Source organism: Gekko japonicus, unplaced genomic scaffold, assembly GCF_001447785.1.
Source record: "Gekko japonicus isolate JY-2015 unplaced genomic scaffold, Gekko_japonicus_V1.1 scaffold1050, whole genome shotgun sequence".
NCBI classification, from domain to species: Eukaryota; Metazoa; Chordata; class Lepidosauria; order Squamata; family Gekkonidae; genus Gekko; species Gekko japonicus.
The window spans coordinates 243,748-264,567 of NW_015172034.1; the positions used below are offsets into that span (position 1 = coordinate 243,748).

Sequence of the window (20,820 nt, forward strand, 5' to 3'; positions counted from 1 at the left end):
CAGAACCCCATTACTCCTGTCTTCGTCTCCACACCCCCTTCTCCAGCCCTCCTGGAAGAAGTATCCATCCTTCTGCAGAAGGGAGCCATCGAGCCGGTGCCACTGCATCTACAGGGCAAGGGATTCTATTCCCACTATTTCACCGTTCCAAAGCGGGATGGAGGCGTTCGACCAATCTTAGATCTACGGGTGCTAAACTGCTTTGTGAGCTACCACCGCTTCCGCATGGTGTCCTTGCAGCAGATTCTGCCACTTCTCCAGAAGAACGTCTGGATGGCCACCCTCGACCTCCAAGACGCGTACTTCCACCTCACCATCCACTCATCCCACCGCCAATACCTACGCTTCGCAATTGGTCAACATCACTACCAATATGCCGCCCTGCCATTCGGCCTTTCGAATGCACCGAGAGTCTTCACAAAGACGATGGTGGTGGTCGCGGCCTTCCTTCGTCTCAAGGGTATCTCCATCTACCCCATACATCGACGATTGGCTCTTGGTTGCAACTTCCAGGGACGCCCTAGCCTCAAACATCAACGAGACGCTAGCCCTCCTGGGAAACTTGGGTCTGCAAGTAAATCTGGAGAAGTCTCAGCTTCAACCGGTCCAGAAAATACACTACATCGGTGCGCTACTGTACTCCACTAATTGCACAGCCTACCTGCCACAAAACAGAGCCTAGCCACTGTCATGCGTTCTCGGCCTTCAGTGATGGCCTTCCAAATACAAAGGCTACTTGGCCTCATGGCCGCTACTACATCAGTCCTGGCTTTTGCCAAATTAAAAATGCGACACCTGCAACTCTGGTTTATCTGCTTCTGAGAGTGGTCCACAAAATCATCAGCGACAGAGCGGGCTGCATCCTCATAACCCCGTGGTGGCCAAGGCAACCATGGTTCTCAACCATCCTGGATCTGTCAGCGGGGGTCTACCACCAATTTCCTCCAGCACAAGACCTCCTGTTCCTAACCGAGTCCCCTCTCCTATACCACGACGTGCCACGAATGAAGTTGACAGCCTGGAGAGTGGCGTCAACAGGTTTTCCGCCCACATAGCAAATGTCTTGCTAAACTCTAGAAAGTCCACTACGCGAAAATCGTATCATTACAAGTGGCAAAAATTTTGTTCCTCCTTGGGTGAGGATGCCCCTTGAGCCACCTCCGCAGGTCTCGAGAAAGTTTTCGAATTCCTCCTGTCTCTCGCTGCCTTGGGACTATCACATTCCTCGTTAAGGGTTTATTTGGCCGCACTTTCGGCATACCATGTTCAGTTTGAGGGATGCACACTGTTCTCGCATCCACTTTCTAAACGTTTTTTGAAGGGACTGTTGCACCTTTACCCTCCCATCAAAAGTCCTGTCGTCCCCTGGGACCTTCCCCTGGTTCTTCGCCAACTGAACAGGAAACCTTTTGAGCCGCTCGCAACATAAAATTCCTGTCCTGGAAAACAGCCTTTCATGCTGGCTGTTAAACTTGCCAGTCTGACTCGAGGGTGGCTTATTAATTATAAAAACACATGCTGAGATGCAGAACAGAATTTTTTTGCAGAAATTTTCCAGATTTTTCCCCAGTGCTGTGTTTCTGTGATAAAAGTCTAAATATTCATTGTTCCATAAAATAAGGGGCTGCAACTGCCAATACAATATTAAGTAATTTGTCAGTTTCAAGGCTGTAATTAATGTTTCTAAATGATTATCCCTGGAAAATGTGTGAATGAGTACAACTCTGTCTTACTTATGGCTGAGCCTGGGAGTTAGTGGGTGGGATAAACCTACAGATAAATGTAACAACCCAAATCTTAAAAATCAAGTTACTAGTTCTCCTGATTGTTTATGCAGTTTAAATCCAAGCCAACTCTACATTTCTTATTTATGTCTCTTATTGCATGATAAAAGGGGATATTGTAATCACCAACCTGATATGGAGTTAAGAAATAATGAAAGTGACGCCACAGAAAATAACAGTGAAACTGAGGTGCCCCAGTGACCTCCATGGAAGAGTTAAATTTAGTTGGAACAGTTAAGTGGACTACTACATCTACAACGTATCATGTACAGTTCTGTGGATGTGCTAAACTTATTGCATTGACAGTTTTGAGTGGGTTTAGCATATTTTCTTAAATTGAACAATATAAGGGAAGTACGTACTCTATCTCTTTAGACTTTTAAAGAATTCTTTCAATAGAAATAATTTCCACATAAAGATTTGGGTTTATGTAACTATTAAACCACACTTAATTTCCTTCCCCGACCAGACACTTTAGTTGAAATATTTGTTCCTATTGCGTCATAAAATTAACATGGGAGTACTCTTTAAATTGTGTTCACTACTGCATCCAGAGAGCCAGTTTGGTGTAGTGGTTAGGAGTGCGGACTCTAATCTGGGAGAACCGGGTTTAATTCCCCACTCCTCCACATGAAGCTGCTGGTATGACCTTGGGTCAGTCATAAGTTCTTTCAGAGCTGTTCTCTCAAGGGCAGTTCTTGAGAGAGTTCTCTCAGCCCCACCTACTTTACAGGGTGTCTGTTGTGGGGAGGAAAAGGGAAAGGAGATTGTAAGCTGCTCTGAGACTCTGACTGAAGGGCGGGGTATAAATCCAGTTTCCACTTCTTCTTTTAAACTTGTTGAAATAAACATGCTAGAGCAGATCATGCTTTGTTTAGGATGCTAGCAAATTTTCCAATTCAAATGCTTCCAGAAAACCAACATCACTGAAAATAAGAACATTCACGGAGATTTTCCTAATAGTAAGAAAACGTATAGATTCTGCATTTGTGCAGTGATTTTCTGCAACTGTCTCATGCCATTTTTGGCAGGGTTTATAACTGTTCTGAGTCCCTTGTTACCTGGGCCTGCCAGATTTTAGCTGAAGTGGTTTCTGCTTTACAGGTATTTCTCAATGCCAAGGACCAGTTTATGCCAACAGCAGGAAGCATTTGTAAGTATGCAATTTATGAAGTCAGTTAAATTACTACACCATGTTAAGGTGGGGAAAGGATTCCTACAGTCTCAATCTGTAATTCACCAGGCAAGTATGTTTAACATAGTTATAGTTATCATGCCAATAGTAGCTGAATCATTGAATTCTACAAATTATATGAATTAAATAAATGTATCTTCTTAATTTAGCTACTCATGGAAAGGGTAGGATACTGAGGACACTGAAGGCCCCAACCAGTCGTGTTTAGTCCCCCTTCATCTTTTGAGGTCTCCCACTTCCAGTCACCATAGCTGTAAGGACTAGTCGCTTGTGGTTTTCTAACAAAATCTGAGATTCTCAGGCTGCTAAATTCTGTACCCGTTACAAGTTTCCACACTTATTTGATCATAAAATCACATGAATGCTGACAGACGTATCTCCAAGTTAAGGCCTTCTTGAAATGAGGGCTCTGCAGGTTTTTAAAATAATTCTTCATTTTTCATCATAGAACAAAAATTTCAACAGTAACAGGTTAAGTATAATAGTACAACCAATATGTTTCCAGTAGCTGATCACATTAATGCTTTTTAGAGTAACCATGTCATACGTTGTTGGTTTTTGCTGTCATGTCACAGCTTGAATTAGAGCAACCCCATAGGGTTTTCAAGGCAACAGATGTTCAGAAGTGGTTTCTCATTGCCTGCCTCTGTGTTACAACCCTGGTATTCCTTTGTGGTCCCCAACCAAATATTAGCCGGTTAGCTTCCAAGGTCTGATGGGATCAGGCTAGCCTGTGTTCAGTTAGAAGTGCTTAATAAATACAGATCACATGATATTTTCATGGGCATCTCCTACTTCACAGTACACTTGTCTCCATGTATTCTTAAAAGGGGCAGCCATCTATTTAGAAAATTAGTGGAATAAGTTGAAAGGGCACCTTATCTATGATTAAGAGATTTCATACTTTTTCGTATCAGCACCCAAAGGGAGGCACATAAGATTTTCCCCAGTATGAGACAGACAGAATTTTTCTACCAGTAGTAGAAGTAAAATCTGTTCCATTTTCAAGATTGGGATGTTTTGTGTATCAGTATTTTCTAATAAAATAAGGAGTCATAAGGGACATTATAATGTGCAATTAATTCCATATGTCTCAAAATCTTGCCCCCAAATAAACTGACTTTCAGACATGACCACCAGCACGGCAAAATATAACCTGGGATTCCATAGCCTGAGAGGGCCCTGCAGGTTTAATGTTAGGCATCTCCTCAGAATGCTCCATCTCACTGATTTACTGCCATATGAAAATACAAGAATGAGGAAGGCGAAGGGGTGAAAAGGGACTGTCACCTACTTTGTGCTCTTTCTATATATCTGTAGAAGTTAGTGGGGGCTCTCTGCAGAAATGCAATTTAATTTCTGGAGGAGCGACATGAGTTGTAGGAGTTTCAGGTGATACAGCAGATGAGGGAGAGAGGGACCATGGCACAGTGGCAGAGCATCTGCTTGGCATGCAGAAGGTCCCAGGTTCAATCCCCAGCATCTCCTGTTAGAAGATAGCAGGTGATGTATAAGATGTCTGCCTGAGACCCTGGAGAGCTACTGCCAGTCTTAATGGACAATACTGAACTTGATGTACCAATGGTCTGACCAAGGCAGCTTCATGTGTGTTCATGTGTGACAATGACAGGGAAAGATGGAACACTGGGGTAGTGTTAGCTGGTTGCTTTTTGTGCGGTGACCAGCCCCATTGGGAAATTTGGTACTGCAGCTCTCTATGGTACAGCTAAAATAGTCATGTTTACTGTCCATTTGAAATGCTCTCGCTTGATCTCAGTCATTGCCCCTTCTGCGTATGGGTAAATGAGGAGAGTTTATCTGAACTGAGTGACTGAGATTCCCTGTGGTGCTGTTCTTAAAAGTGAATGATCATAAATATAGTAGCTGCAAGTCTGGTTTTGGTTTTAAAGCTGGCTCAGTTACATTCTGAATCTCCCAAACCTATGGTCTTTCAGTCACTTGGGTGCCTAGCCAGGATAATTTCAGAAATATATTCTCCTTGGATTGTTGAGTGCCTGAAATTAGGCTCTGTGAATTGGGGTCCTTATGGTACAACGCATAAACCCATGTGCTGTCATAAGCAAGCTAAACATACTGTGAGGGTGGTTCATTAGTAATCCAGCAAATCAAGACAAGCAGGTGCAAAATCTGCACTACTAACAAGCTTCCTGCAAGTGGTAAATTAATCCTTCTTTCTTGCTCCCCAGAGTAAATGGCTCTCGTGTCTTCACTGTCCGTTATTTCAGAACCACCGCAGCATGCAGTAAGTAGTTGAAAAGCCTGCTTCCAGTAGAGGAAGACTGCAGATTCAGTTCCTGCTTAAGTATATGTAGTCTTGCACCCCAAGTAAACTCGCCTCCACATTCTTGGTCTAAACTGTTGTTCAGTGGTAATATGAGACTGAGGGGGTGGATGCAACATTGGGGGGAGGACAGTTTTCAACAGTTCTTCCCTCCCACTGCAGGTCCCACATTGAGCCCAGTGTGGTTCTTAGGGGTGCCCTGAACTGTGGGTGCATCTTTTCAGAGGGCACTGTGGGCTGCAGTGGAGGAAGAAGGAAAGTTCTGTTCTGCTTCAAGTACTTTGGATCCGACACTCAACATGTATTTCTGTCATATTGTTCCTCATTTGCCAGTGTGGAATACCGGTTGGTGTTGGGGAACAAAAGAGGCCCAGGTTCACATCCCCATTTAGCCTCAGGGTTTTCGCCGTTTGCAGTGTCTCGGCCTCCCTTCCTCAGAGTGTTGCTCCGAGGGTAAAAGTAAGGAACCCTGAGCACCTGGGAAAGACTGAGAGTCCTAAGGTGCCAGGAAGAAACAACGGAAGCCCGCCCGTGGAATACAACAGGATCGCGCCGCTCGGGTGTCGATAGGTAGCCCCTCCCCCAGTCAAATTGTGGCCCTAGGATAGGAACTAATTAGGCACTTAGGCCATATACCTGTAAACCGCGCAGAGACCCTCGGGTAAAGGGCGGTATACAAATCGAAGATATAAAAAAATAAATAAATAAGAAAAACAAAGAAATAACTGGCAGACTGCTGTTTCCCCCCCGCTTGGCAGCATAATACTTGGGCTGGGCTTTAGCATTTTATGAACTTTCCTGTGTTTCAGATTTATATTTTTATTATTATTGTTACACCATCAGCATGCATGATACCTTGTAGAATAAAAAGCATAAAAATGTTCCCTCCTGTGACGAGCTTTCAGTATAAACCTTGAGAATGCAGGAGACATTGGAGGAAAAAGAGAGAAACAGGCTGAATATGCTCAAATAATTATGTATATTTATGCTTTGTTTCAACTGCAGTGAGAACTAAGTTGCTAAGCCAAAGGCTTCGTGAAAGGGGTGAACAAAGGGAACAGTGGTACAATGTAGGTGTACTAGGAGGGGATTCTAAGGCATGAGAGAGCAGCAATACTGGGGTTATTTAAGTTAGCATCTGCCTTTACTTTGTGATTCTTCCATGGACATCCCTTTCTCGTAATGGTCCATATGTTCCAGAGCCAGAAAGGGAAGAACTTAAACTCCTGTTCCACCCCAAATATGTTTGTATCTTCTGCAGGGGAAGACGTTGTTACCGTGAACACACCAGCATTTGCAGAATCAGTCACAGAAGGAGATGTCAGGTGGGAGAAAGGTAAGAGCCTGCTTCTTCACTCTGGGTACTCTATTTTTAGTCTCTGTGGGAACCCTCAAGTCCTGATTGGGAAAAGCAGTGGATACTTTTATTCTATATGTTATAAATTGCCCCAAGCATATTAGTTATAACATGGGCAGTGGCCTATAAAGGGACTCTCAGCCCCCAAGGTATGTGTGTACAGTCCATTGTTAAGGTCTTGTTATGATCTTACATTGTTATCGTTATGATCTTAAAGGTTCACACTGAAAGAATTTAGGGCTGCTTTGAAGCACCGCTGTGGGTGGAGAGAAATGGTGAAACTCTGCTCCCGTGCTCATTGTTGTTGTTTGTTTTTTACTGTTTAGCTGTGGGAGACACAGTAGCAGAAGATGAAGTGGTATGTGAGATAGAAACAGACAAGGTAAATGTCCTGCTTATCTATTACTTTGTGTTCCCCAGCATGGGGCAAACATTAATGGTCACAAAACATAGGCCAAGGCAGTCAAATGACTCCAAACAGTTTAGCACTCTTTGATAACAGTAAACACTCTTGCTTTCTCTTGAACCTGCTGGGAGCTAGCATGCCCTCCATCATTCACAGATTGACAGTAAATCCTTTTTTGTACTGGAAAAATTGTTATATGTTGTGCCAACTGTCCTCCTTCACAGGTTCTGGACCTGTGAATAGCCCTTAACTATTTTTGTGTCCCATTCCTTCATGTGATGAATTAGAGTTGGTTGGAAATATGTAGGTACATGCACGACGTTTTCCTGCTTTGTCTTCAGCGAACAGTTTAACATGCCATTCATTCTTGTTCAAGGGCTAGTGTCCTATTTTCATACTTATATCCTTCCCATGTTGAGTGGAGAATTCATTTGCCTTCCATCTGCAGACATCTGTGCAGGTTCCAGCTCCAACAGCTGGTGTAATTGAAGCACTTCTGGTCCCTGATGGGGGGAAAGTAGAAGGAGGAACACCCCTGTTCAAACTCAGGAAAAGCGGAGGTAAATCAGAAGCATCCAATTAAACGGGACATTTTTTTATGCCATCTGTTGGGACTGCAAGAGATTGAGATACTAACAGATGTTTTAAATCAGGTCATAATGGATTCTGTAATAAAGAAAAATCTGCAGTGATCCAGATTCTGTAACTGGGCTGTATCACTAGAAACTCAGATCTAAGTAGGGTAAAAGGAACCTAACTTACAATGGAGGATTTACCTGCCACCTCTGTGTACATACCATTTTGGGGTACTAGCCAGTAATCCTGTAATTTTATATTAATATGAATAATTTTGGCTCAGAAGGAGGGCTTTGTTACAGCCTGCTCCAATGATCTGAATGTGCCTTTGGTTTCTACTTGCATTTGTAACTGACTTGTTTTCTGTCTTTCAGCTGCACCTGCTAAGGCAAAACAAGCAGCAGCTCCTTCAACCCCTGCCCCAGAACCTGCGGTGGCTGCAGCCCCTGCTGCTGCACCTCCCCCTGCAGCACCAGTCCCCACTACGATGCCTCCAGTGCCCCCTGTGTCGACACAGCCTATTTATGCTAAACCAGGTGAGTCCTAACAGCTGTTCCCTCTAAGCTGAGTTAGTGTGAGCTAGCTCAGAGTTTTTTAGCTTCTGGCTCACACATTTTTGTTTTCGCTCAGGAAGGACAGCTCCCGAGCAAACTAATTTATGCAGTAGCCAAATCACTTGCTCACAACTTTAAGGCCAGTAGCTCACAAAGTAGAATTTTTGCTCACAGGACTCCATAGCTTAGAGGGAATATTGGTCCTAACAGCTTTGAGTCTTCCTCAGTTACTCGCTCCTATCTGTATTACTAACTAGAGAATCTGAGCACAAGGCAGCAGAAGGAACCATGTGTGCTGGTTCGGCAGCTTCTCTCTGGCTGTATGAGCTTCAGGCATCCCAAAACATTCTTCCAGCTCCTCCTCAGATTGGCTTTAGCCTTAATCTCACTTGCTGGCACATGAACCCTATTTTCTCAAGCCCTTGACACCTTTTTTCATTTACTTTCAGTGTCTGCAGTAAAGCCATCTGCAGCTCCACCGGGTGCTCCTGCTGTGGAACCTGGGGCCGGCAAAGGTGCCAGATCGGAGCAGAGGGTAATTGGAGGCTTTTCTGAGCTGCCGGCAGAGGGTGGTGGGAACGGGGAGGAAGGGGTATAAATCCAATATCTCTTCTCTCTTCTTGAATATGGTGGTGCAGAAGTAATACCCTGTGGTTGGGGCAAACTTGAGAGATGGATCTCTAGCCTGAGAAGAGTGAAAAGAAAGCTTCCATCCAGATCCTCATAATATGTCGCGGTCAAGTTGTGATGCATGGCCAGTAGGCAGTGACTGAATGCAGGCAAAATCTTGGTTCATGAGCTCTGGATTTGCTTCTTGGTGTCTTCTGCAGTAGCAGTGGTCAGTAACATAATCCCATGGTTATGTGACCAAGTTGGAACTCTCAGTGTTGGAACTGTGGTGTGCTTTGCAACTCCTGCTGCAAGCTTGCTCAGTTGTCCCAGCCCATGAACTTCTTTTGAAGTCTATACGTTTGATTTTGAATTCCTTCAGCATTATTTGGTTTGATGTTCTCAGCTGAACACTCTTTAGGCTTGCAAGTAAAGTTCACAACTCTGGGTCAGGAGATTTGGGAGCAGAGCCTGGGAAATGCAGAGTTTGGAGAGGGAAAGCAGCTCTGTATGCCACGGAGTCCACCCTCTGAAGTTGCCATTTCCTCCTGGAGAACTGATCTCTGTAGACTGGAGATTAGTCATAATTCTGGGAGAGTTTCAGGCAACATCTGGAGGTTGGTAAACTTACATGACAACTTTTAGCTGACCTAAATGGTATGGTAGCTTTCTGGGTTCATTGCTCAGAGAAAATGTTGACATCACTTATTTGCTGTGTTACTTTGTGTGGCAACCTGTCTCACTTTGTGAAAGAAAAGGTGGTCTCCATTGCTTTCTTTTGTATTGTTCCAGGCATGATGCCTTTTCCATCATCTTTCTCTGTCCTTCAGGTGAAAATGAACAGGATGCGTCAGCGTATCTCTCAGCGCTTGAAAGAGGCTCAGAATACATGTGCCATGCTGACTACCTTTAATGAAATTGACATGAGGTAAAGACCTGTGACTCCAATTGACTTTGCTACCTGTTGCATTCGCTAATAGCAGGAACTTTGGGTGATAAGGTACACAACAGTGGTGAGGTCCTCACTGAGCTCACCAGTTTCATCTCTAGAGTTATGTTAATGTTCAACAGCAAAGTATAGGTCTGTGTGGAACTTGTTTCCCAGTTAGTAGAGGTAAAAAGCCTGGCTATGATGTGAAAGACTGTCTTGTATAGTCCTCTCTTGGTGGTTAATATAAGCCCGAGGTGTCAAACTCATTTGTTATGAGGGCCAGATGTGACATAAATGTCACTTGGGCCAGGCCATGTGTGCCATGAAGTGTAATGCCAGGTACCAGGGATGTAAACTGTATAAAGGACAGCAGCTGGTAAGCTCGGAATTGCAAGGCCCCATGGGCTGAGAGGGGGTGTAGAGGAAAACCCACATGGGCAGACTGGAGACCCAGCAATGCAGCACTGGGCAGACGCTCCCACACTGCTTCATTGCTACAGACGAGCTTGTTCAGCCATTCTGAAGCCACAATTGGAGTGGCTCTACCCACTCCCCTCCCCGAGCAGTTTTCCGTTCCCTCCCTTGCACCATTTGCTCGTGGGCCGCATAAGAGCCCTGGACAGGCCGGTTCTGGCCCCCTGTTTGACAACCCTGCGCTAAGCAGTAGTGCAGCTTACCAAAAGATGGTCCTGAAGTTCTCACCCAGTCCCCACATATACCTTGTGTCTGTGTTCGACAGTGAGTGAGCCACCGTTCTTCGAACCAACTGTTTGTATGGGCTGAGCCCTAATGGGTTTGGGGAGGGGGGAAGCTTGTGTTTCAATGCATTAAGGGAAATGGTTCCCAAATCAAATTGCCTCATGAAATCCTATCCTGCTTCTTAAGACAAAACATGTAAATATTTTGTGTCTGAAATAATAAGGCTGGCAAAACAGCCATGATTGGGGAGGAAGTGCTGCAACTTATCTCTTTTCGCAAGCTAATGGAGGTGTCGCTTTACTCTGGCCTTAAGCTCTTGCTGTAGCCAGTAATTTGTTTTCAATTGATTGCCACCAGCCCATATGCCACGTAGGCGTCTTGCAAGGACCTAGGCCGAGGCCCTTTGCTTCCCCAAGGGAGGCGGTGGTGGTAGATTAGTGTCTGCTATGGATGCTGCCCATGATGGCTTCCTCTTCTCAAACCACAACTTCATTCCAGCAGCTCCTGTGCCTTGGGAGGCAATAATGTCTTTGGATGGTAATCCTAGCTCTAAACAAGATTAGACAAAGGAAAACAAACAGTCTCTGCCCCCAAGGGGCACTCTGACTCTAAAAACGGCCTTTGTAAAGCCATACTGTCTGGGCAGTGGAAGCCAAAAGTTAACATTTCTATCTCTGTCTAGAATTGTCAAGAGAAAAAGTGTGTGGTTGGTCTCTGTTGAAATAAGTGAATAATGGAAACTGCTATTTTCTGCTCTGTTGAGTATTTCAAAAGATCCTTCAAAGGACATAGCCCTAAAATTCATGCTGTGTCCTAGCTTTTTAAATATGGTCAAAGAAATGAGGCATATAGATATGGGAAGCTGGACCTTGCCCCTCCGTCCTGGTATTTGTAGTGTCTGTGATAGTCAGTATTCTTACTGTGGCTTTTTCAGTATGATTCAGGAAATGCGAGCTCGGCACAAAGAAACCTTCCTGAAGAAGCACAGTCTGAAGCTTGGCTTTATGTCTGCCTTTGTGAAAGCTGCAGCCTTTGCCTTGCAAGAGCAGCCCACTGTAAACGCAGGTGAGAGGAATGGCCCCGTTGTCTTGAGAGGAAGACCTTTCAGAAATGAACGAGAGTTCTATTGGATTAGTTGTTGTAGATTTTCCGTGCTGTATGGCCGTGGTCTTGGCATTGTAGGACCTGACATTTTGCCAGCAGCTGTGATTGGTATAACACAGAAAGATGGAGTACTATTGGACTTAAGAGGTTCAGACTTGGTAGTTAAGTGGGATGTGCAATGAAGAGTCTCCACTCTACTTTTGGTTGTATTAACAGCAGTGGTCACAGCACAGCGGCTTTTACCTGGAAAAGCCCTTTCTGACCGGGTGGGTTTTCAAATGTAGATGGAGGGTACTTCAGATCCAACCCTAATCTTGTACTGTGAACTAAAGCACACTTCACCATATTCATATAGATTTCCCATACTGTGAAAGCAGTTCAGTCCCAGAGATTCAGCCTCTGAAAAGAGACTAAAATGAAATTTATTTGCAGTCTTAGAAGATCTTAATCCACTTTCTAACCATTCACATTTCTTTGTGCTTGGGCAAATTAGGTTTGGTTTTCTCCCACACTCAAGTTTTAGAGATAGGCACAAACTGGCTCATGACCCAAAATTCAGCACGACCTTGGGCTGGTTTGGCGCCCCCAAACTAATGTTCAGGGAAGGCACCTTCCCCAAACATTTACTGGACTTTTGTCCAGTTCAGTTTGGGTGTTCACACCCTTTAAACCTAACAGCTTAGCGGTGCAGGTCTGCTAGGTTTAAATGAGGCAGAAGGAAGCAAAATGAGCCTGTGAAATGGCTGCAAGCCATTAAACCTGTCAGTTTCGCTCCCCCCATGCTTCAAAACGGGGGAAGCAAAATGGATGGGTTAAATGTCTGTCAGCCACTTAACCCTTCCCGGGCAATCCCCCACTTTCACCCAGACTGGCTCTGTTCAGGTGGGGGCCTTTTGGCTCAGTTTGGGGTTCAGTTCAGGGGCCACCCCAAACCGAACCAGATTTTTAAAAATCCTGCCCATCCCTTTTCAGTTTCATTGAACAAAAGGGATCATTTTGGGCCCTCCTGGGTAGAACCTTGGCTCCTGGAGCTTCTTTATGTAATAGTCTGCTCTTCTTTCTCAATGTAGTGATTGATGATACAACCAAAGAGATCGTATACAGGGAATATGTGGATATCAGCGTTGCCGTTGCAACTCCCAGGGTATGTTCTGTGGGATTGCCTTTTGGCCATTCAAGCCTGCCTTTCAGTTTAATAGGGAAAGGTGAGGGTTGGCTCTTTGGTGGAGTGAAAAACAAGTTCACATACCATACATGAGCCTGTCTTGCTGTGCAGTTCCAGCTGCAACATTCCTGGGCCAGATGGGTGCCCAAACAATAGATCTAGTAGGCTGAACTGTGGGAAGGATCCTTTTCCTGACTGAAAGGACAGCTCCATAGGGGACTGGGAAAACTTTTGTGTACCTCTAAAAGTCATATTATTAAAGAAAACACAAGCAGTAACTGCTTAATTTACAGTACTGGCCCATAGCCATTGTCTAGAGGAAGGTGTCTTCAGGAGAAAGATACTATATGAAGCAGGGCTCCTAATGGCTGAAAAATGCATTGAGAAGTGAACCTCTATCTGGTGTGCTATATTTCCTTAATACCGGAAAAAGAGCAAAGGAGGCTTTGGCCAGTGAAGTTGTCATATTTCTCCAAGCAAGTGAGCTGGGGTCAGTTCTATTCTTTCTGCTGCTTAAGGTGAAGTTGAAACCTCCTGGGTTCCTGTCACAGGATTTTGCCTTGTAAAAATTAAATCATAACCACTTGTGGCCCTAAGTCACTGTTTCAGCCTGTCTCTCGTAGACTAGCAATATCATAGTATTTTACTGGTAATGCTGATTCTTTGGGCTCTTCCAGTCTCTTCTTATTCTAAGTGGTGATGATTTGCTCTGCTTGGTTTTTGCTCTACTGTGATATTTGTTCCATTTGAATCTAAGATTTTTGTTCCTTGTAGGGTCTCGTGGTGCCAGTCATCAGGAATGTAGAAACAATGAACTTTGCTGATATTGAACGAAGCATCAGTGAGCTGGGAGAGAAGGTAAATTACAGGGGTGAGAGATGAAATCTTATGAGTGGGAATGGACTCGCAACTTCCTTAGGATGAAATAGAAGGGGAAATTACTGTTTCCTAGAAGACACATTAAGAAGATAGCAGGTAAGAAGTGGCAGTACGAAGATTTGAGCAGAATGTCTGATGACAAGAAAGGCAATGCACCTGTGTAGTCTGTACCTCCGGAGACCATCTAACAATATAACATAAAATTAGAGCCTTACTGGAATAAACAAAAGGCCCGTCTCATCCAGCATCCTGTTTCCAAGAGTAGTCAACCAGGAAACCCATGTACAGGGCATGAAGGCAACAGCTTTCCCTAGTTACCCTATCCCTAACATGTGGTGCTCAGACATACACTGCCTCTGAATGTGGAGGTTGCATTGAACCATTATGGCTAGTATCCATTGTTCGACTTCACCTCCATGAATCCCATTTGAAAGCCGCATAAGCCAAGTTGCTAGGACAAAAACCATTTTGATACTTATTGGTTCCAGAATAAGTCTATTGCTTCAAAAATGAGCATTGTGACACCTTAAAAGACTAACAGATATAATGTGGCTTGATGCATTTGTCAGTTTTTTGGTCATGGTAGTTTTTCTTGTGATATGAAACCAAAACAGGTTCACATGTATCAGAGTGTAAAAGACTTCTTCAGGAGACAGGAGAAGCTGTTGGGAAAACAGCTATTCATTAATTTTTGCCTGGCATGCATTTTATGTACTGCGGGATGGTGAGGTTACAGAATGCTACCTTTCCACGGTGCTAAAGTAAGTGTGCCCGTGTTCCTCTTCTGCTTACTGGTCTGTGTTCTGGCAAAACAAGACAACCGATGGAGTTGCTGACCTACGTACTGTGTGTCAAGGCACATTATCATACAGTCTGAAATCCTAGGCTCCCTAAACACACAGTACTCACAGTGCCCTCTGTCTGTGTGTTCTGGCTATGTAGAATGTAATAGCTATCTTAACTGTGAGGGTAATGTTTGTAAATCGTGAAATTATTAAGGGTCTGTGCCCATAATTTCATTTAATATCTCTGCCAGTCACTGAAGATTGGTAGATGATGCTTGGGGGTGAATCCACCTGTGATACTGGGGTTTCACACTATATTGATTGGCAGATGGCCTGATATGGACTGGGGTGGTGATGCTGGGAGAGCTAGCTCTTTCCTCCTATTTCCCTAATTAAAAAATGCACCATGGCGGGGGGGGGTACTTGTATTCTGCTTGTCTTTTTTGTTTCTCTTGCTGGATCTCATGGGGATGGGGGTTCAGTGAGAGGCACAGTCAACCATGCACCACGGCCCTACTCCATATTCCTTTAACACAGACCCTCCCATTCTCCCCCCTTCCAAGTTCTTAGAAGCCAAAAACACAGCAGGTGTTGCACAACCCAGTCAGGTGTGATTTGCCTTTTGTCTCAGCAGTTGTGGTGAGAGCTGTCCATAGTATCAGTTGGCTAGGCATGTTGGCAACTAGGAACCAGCATCCTATTTTCTGTTCCCTGATCCCTTTCCCCTTGCACGATGCTTTCATGTGTTCCAACGAATGTTTTTTTCCCCGATTTCAGGCACGTAAAAATGAGCTTGCCATTGAGGATATGGATGGCGGCACATTCACCATCAGTAATGGTGGCGTATTTGGATCCCTTTTTGGGACACCCATCATCAACCCCCCTCAGTCAGCTATCCTGGGCATGCATGGCATCTTTGATAGACCTGTTGCTATTGGAGGCAAAGTAAGTACCATGTGAAAGGTCACAAATGGCTTAAGGGCCCAGTAAACATTGCTTTGAGCTATGTGAGCGCAGGTTTTCCCTGAGTGGTTCCCTCACAGCTGGGATAGCTTTTAAATGAGCCATCCATATAGGCAGGGCCCAGTCATGCAGAAGACCCCGGCATGGTCAACCTCTGCCCATGTGGATGGGTTCACTTAAATGTAACCCTGACCCATCTTGGAGTCACTCACCAAAAAATTCTTCCCCTTTGGCAAGGGTAATGTTTATAGGACCCCTTAGCCTAGACTAAAAAGTCAGGTGCCTTTAATCTTGACCTTCCACGTACCGTAGGAAAGGACCACTACCTGTAAACACTATTGCAGAACTCTCCTCTGGAGAGCACAAAAGGATTTTGAACTGCGTGCAATGGGAGGATGTGAAGGTGTGCTACAGAATGATAAATTAATTGTTAGATTTTTAGGTTTATTTATTTATTCAATTTGTATCCTGCTGCATTCCCCGCAAGCAGGGCTCAGGGTGGCTTCCAACAAGCAAAAAGACAACAAATTTTAACATTCTACAATTTTAAAATCTATATTATATCAGTTAAACCCTAAAAGTTCATTCCTGTATCAGATGGCGCCATAGTATCCATTCCAGGCAAACACCTGGGGGTAGCCAGCCCAGAGAGAGGGGAAAAGAGGAGAGGGAGGGAGGCCAACAGATCGCAACTGGCCGCCACTGTCCTCAGCCATGTGCCTCTCTGATGGAACATCTCGGTCTTGCAGGCCCTGCAGAACTGAACCAAGTCACGCGGGGCCCGAGTCTCATTAGGCAGAGTTCCACCAGATTGGAGCCAGAGCCAAATAGGCCCTGGCCCTGGTCGAGGACAGCTTGGGGGCCTGGGACAGCCAATAAGTTATTTCTGGAAGAGCATAACGTCCCCTGGGAGGTATATGGTGAGGTGGTCCCATAGATACATTGGTCCCAGACAGTTTATAGGGTTTTTAAAGGTAAGCACCAAAACATTGAACCTGATTCGGCACTCAGTCTGGAGCTGGTGCGATCGATAGAGCACAGGTTGTGTGTGCATTCTCAGGAGGGGTCCCAGTAAGGACTTGTGCAGCTGCGTTCCGGACCAGTTGAAGTTCTGGAGAAGGTACAAGAGTAGCCCTGCATACAGCAAGTTACAGTAGTCTAGTCTAGAGGTGATTGTTGCATGGGTCACTGTGGCCAGGTTGGCATGGGACAGGTAAGGGATCAGTTGTCTGGCTTGATGAAGATGGAAAAATGCCAACCTAGCCATATTTGTGACCGATGTTTCCAACGACAACAAGGCATCTAGGCTCACACCCAGACTCTTGATGGAGGGAGCTGGTACTAGCTGTGGTCCATCAAGAGTGGGAAGCTGAAGTCCCCGACCTGGACCTACCCAGCCTAGCCACAGGACCTCTGTTTTCAATGGGTTCAGCTTCAAGCAGCTCTGCTTTAGCCATCCCGCCACAGCTTCCAGGCAGTTGGCCAGGTCTTCTGGGACGGTATCCAGTTGGCTGTCCATTAACAGATATAGCTGGGCATCATCTGCATACTGATGGCACCCAAGCCCAAATCTCCTGACTAGCTGGGCCAGAGGTGCATGTGGATATTAAACAGCGTTGGGGGAGAGGATTGCCCCTTGAGGGACTCCACACACCAATGGGCGCCACGATGAGACCCTGCCCCCTAGCGCCGCCCTCTGTCCCTGACCTTGGGGAATTGAGCACAGCCATTGGAGGACTGCCCCATGTAATCCGGTGGTGGTGCGGTGGTAGGTCAACAAATCATAGTCAACGTGTCAGACTCAGCTGAGAGGTCTAACAGCAGGAGCGGTGCAGACCCGCCTCAATCCCGTTGTCTGTGGGATCGTCTGTGAGGGCCATTACATGGAAACTGGAATGTGTGAAGTTTGTTTGAAATGTTAACCAAAGGCAAGGTTTAAATAAAAAATCTAAAATACTTTTGCAGCACCAAGGTTACTCGGGGTGGGGGGGGCGGCGGCAACCAGTCCTCTAGGACAGTGGAGTAGAATTTCATGGTATGTGTGGGTGAGCAGAGAGACAAGATAGGCTTCTCTTCCCTTTCCCCATCTTATTTTAGTGAAAACTCCCAGCCCATGAATACAGAAAACACCAGTAAACTGTTGGTGAGTTATCCTCCTCATAACATGACCAGGCTGCTAGCCATTTTCAGATCTGTGTCTGCAATGATGAAACTTAGAGTTGCGTTTTTAATAAATAAAAAACGGAGGCCTCCTAAGGTTCTTCAGAAGCTGTGTTAGCAACTGCATGCAAATGCAGCAGATGGCTTTATTCTGAGGATTCCTAACATCTGTCATCTGGGGATCCGTGACTGACTCCACATTCAAGGTTGCGTTGCAATCCAAATCCTCTCAGTCTGGTTTGTGTCTAAAAAGATGACTGCAGAAGAAAGGGTTTAACGGTGGCGTTTCCCTCTCTCTTAGGCTGAAGTGCGACCAATGATGTATGTGGCCCTGACCTACGATCACCGGTTGATTGATGGGAGAGAGGCAGTGACTTTCCTGCGTAAGATCAAGGCTGTGGTGGAGGATCCTCGTGTGCTGCTGCTTGACCTGTAGAGGGCAGCAGCAGCACCACCCCGTCCAGCAGAGCGAGGATGCAGCACCAGCAGACAGAACAGAGGACATTCAGGAATCAGCAGGGCTTCATTCCAGTCTCCGCCGCCGCCTCCTCCTCTCAGTGGCAGAGGTTGCTTTGAAACAAACCCCAAGGGTAGTGTGCCATCCACTTTTCCTGTGTATTCAGGTGATGGGTCACTTTCTTACCAGGGCAAACAAGTAGCTGTTATAGGCTGTTCTGGGATAGCCTACTGTTTTCACTCACCTTTCTCCTGACATTCTTGGGGATTGAAGCTGCTTGGCTAGAGCTTCCCTTCTAAAGCTCCTGCTGCACAGAATTTTTGTTTGAATTCATTATCACCAAGACTGGGTGCCAGGAGAGGAAAGCCGGTTGCTGGGTCTGTACTCAGCTTGAAGGGGCTCTAGCTCTCTCACACCGCAAAGTTTGCCCGGGGTCCACTGAAGTGACTGTGTCGCAGTGCCTGCTCTTACACACTTCCAGCAATGGAGAGTAAATCTTTACTCCAGCCATCTGGCGGGTTTTTTTTTTTTTAACTTTAGCAGAGGTGAGGCAGCTGCCCATGGGCTACTCCCTCCTCAGCTATCTTCTACTCCCGGTAGTACTAGCCGAGAGGCAGTTCTAGGATTGCTTTCAAGAGACTTCCTCCCCGTCTTCTGCTATACTGTACTCTCAGGAGCAAGAAGGTAGAAGAAAGAGGTCTTGCTCTCCTCCATGAAGCTTTCTTTGGTATTTTAACCTCTGGTAAGGCAGAATTGGCATCCCCTGTAGCTATTGGACTTGGTTCTCACATTGACTGGAGATTTGGGGAAGGTGGCAACCCTCTGCAGCTGTCCTGTGTCCATCTGATCCTCAGTGGATGGCTCTATCAACTTCCTGTCTGCAGTGACTGGGCCTGATTGTATGCTGATGATAAGGGTTGGGACTAGGCCATTGCTGTGGCTTGTTTTCTCAGCCCAAAGCCTGCTGGTTCATGGGGACATATCCTTAGTACAATAGTGTGCACGTGTATTGTTGAGTGAGAGGGTTGCTAGTATCTGCAGGGTTTATTACTCTTGTCTGCCGCACAAAACTTGTAATTAAACTATTTAACTCAACAGATTTTAAATGAAATAAAACAAGGAAATTATGTCTGTGAGTGTATGAGAATTGGGGGGGGGGAGCTGGACTAGGTAAGTTATAGAGTTCTTGTCCTTCCTGCTTTTAGGAAGGGAAATAAATTCACTCTTTCAAGACGATGGAATTGCCAGTCTGTCCTAATGAGTTGCCTTAAATATTATGACTGTCCCTTCAGGGAACTTAACAGTTCCATGAGAGTATTAGGACAGAATGGAGGGAAAGGGAAGAAATTCTGCAGCTTGAGAATGAAAGCAGTGCTTGGGTATAAGGGGGAACAGTGGGCCTGATGCTGCAGTCTGTAACCTGCTAAGAGGAAAATTAGCACAGAGCTAAATAGGCCCTGAAATGTTGACTGCAATAGGAGCCTGATCTGCCATGGAAGTGTTGAATGCAGGCATAACTTCTCCTTAGACTTGCAGAGGTGTCAAACTCATTTGTTACGAGGGCCAAATATGACATAAATGTCACTATGTTGGGCTGGACAATGTGTGCCATAAACGTAATGCCAGGTACCGGAGACATTGACTTTATAAAGGACAGCAACTGGTAAGCTTTTAGTTAATGTTTCCTCACTGCAAGGCCCCTGGGCTGGGAGGGGGGTGCAAAGGAAAACCCATATGGGCAGACTGGAGAGCCAACAATGCAGCAGTGGGCAGACGCTCCCATGCTGCCTGACTGCTACAGACAAGGTTGTTCCACCATGCTGGAGCCACAGTCAGGAGTGGCTCTGCCCACTCCCGAGCAGTCTCCTGTTCCCTCCCTTTACACTAGTTGCTCTCAGGCCGCATAAGAGCCCTGGATGGACTGGTTCTGGCCCCCAGGCCTTATGTTTGATGCCCCTGCCTTAGAGCAAATGGTCAGCACTGACAGCAGGGTGGAGGGGAAACACTGCCGCCTGTTTCTCTGGGAATCATGGGCTGTGTCTTTGCATAAGCCATCTCTGAATGGAGGTTAGTCTGTCAGCATAGCAGTTCTCACGCTCCTTCATGAGGAAAGGGTGCACTGCATCAAATGTTACAAAACATCAGCGATCAGTTTTGTGTATTTAAGGGGCTCTGGGTGGTCTGCTTGTTCTCTGTGGACCATCATACCCTGGGCATTGCATACTTGAAAGCCTCGCAAATTAAAGCTCCACTGCTATATTCATTTCCCGTGTCCAAGCTAAACAGAGTTTGTCTATAAGGGGTAACTACACAAGCCGCTGGCTGTTTCTTTGACATTTTTGTTGGCTGATATAGAAGAAACAAGTTGCTCCTCAGTCCGTAGTTCAAAATGGATGGCTGTTTTTATCCGGGGTGAACTTTAAAAGTATTCTCAATGATTTCCTTACAGATGAAGAACCATTCTGCTGCAGTATTTCCTTCTGATCAACAGGGGCTCTCAAATGTGTGGTTAGCCTAGTAAAAGGAAAGGGGCAGGTGTTGCTCTTTGACTGCTACCAGGGCAACCCTACAAGGCACTGGCTGATTATTGAGAATGGGTACTGAAACGGCATGGGAAATCCCTTCTTTGACCTAGGCTATACAAAGAGAAGGAATGCGGCATTAGGACAAGGAGTAGTTCTGTGTAGTCTCACTGTTTTAACACAGAAATACATTAAAAGTACATTATCCAATGTGCGTGAAAGCAGCCACTGAGCTATAGTCAAAGAAAGGGGATGGAAATAAAGGTTTGACCTGAGAAAAGGGATCTACAAAACATTGTGTTTCTAAGTGCTTGAGCGTCTTTCACATGATGGAAAAAAGGTTCTTTGGGTGTGATTTCCAGAAAGATTAAC

At 45.4% G+C, this 20,820-nt stretch overlaps 1 protein-coding gene across 1 annotated transcript in view; it reads left to right on the forward strand.

Annotated features, from left to right (window-relative positions):
* Positions 1-19,061, forward strand: part of DLST (dihydrolipoamide S-succinyltransferase (E2 component of 2-oxo-glutarate complex)) — a 24,746-nt gene extending 5,685 nt beyond the window's left edge. Inside the window, exons 3-15 of the mRNA XM_015420625.1 lie at positions 2,889-2,937; positions 5,187-5,242; positions 6,543-6,617; positions 6,965-7,020; positions 7,493-7,604; positions 7,995-8,156; positions 8,624-8,709; positions 9,614-9,711; positions 11,348-11,478; positions 12,588-12,661; positions 13,457-13,540; positions 15,124-15,291; positions 17,771-19,061. Coding sequence (XP_015276111.1) covers positions 2,889-2,937; positions 5,187-5,242; positions 6,543-6,617; positions 6,965-7,020; positions 7,493-7,604; positions 7,995-8,156; positions 8,624-8,709; positions 9,614-9,711; positions 11,348-11,478; positions 12,588-12,661; positions 13,457-13,540; positions 15,124-15,291; positions 17,771-17,905 — 1,286 coding nt within the window. The 3' untranslated portion in view covers positions 17,906-19,061. The remainder of the gene's footprint in view (positions 1-2,888; positions 2,938-5,186; positions 5,243-6,542; positions 6,618-6,964; positions 7,021-7,492; positions 7,605-7,994; positions 8,157-8,623; positions 8,710-9,613; positions 9,712-11,347; positions 11,479-12,587; positions 12,662-13,456; positions 13,541-15,123; positions 15,292-17,770) is intronic.
* Positions 19,062-20,820: the final 1,759 nt, after the last annotated feature.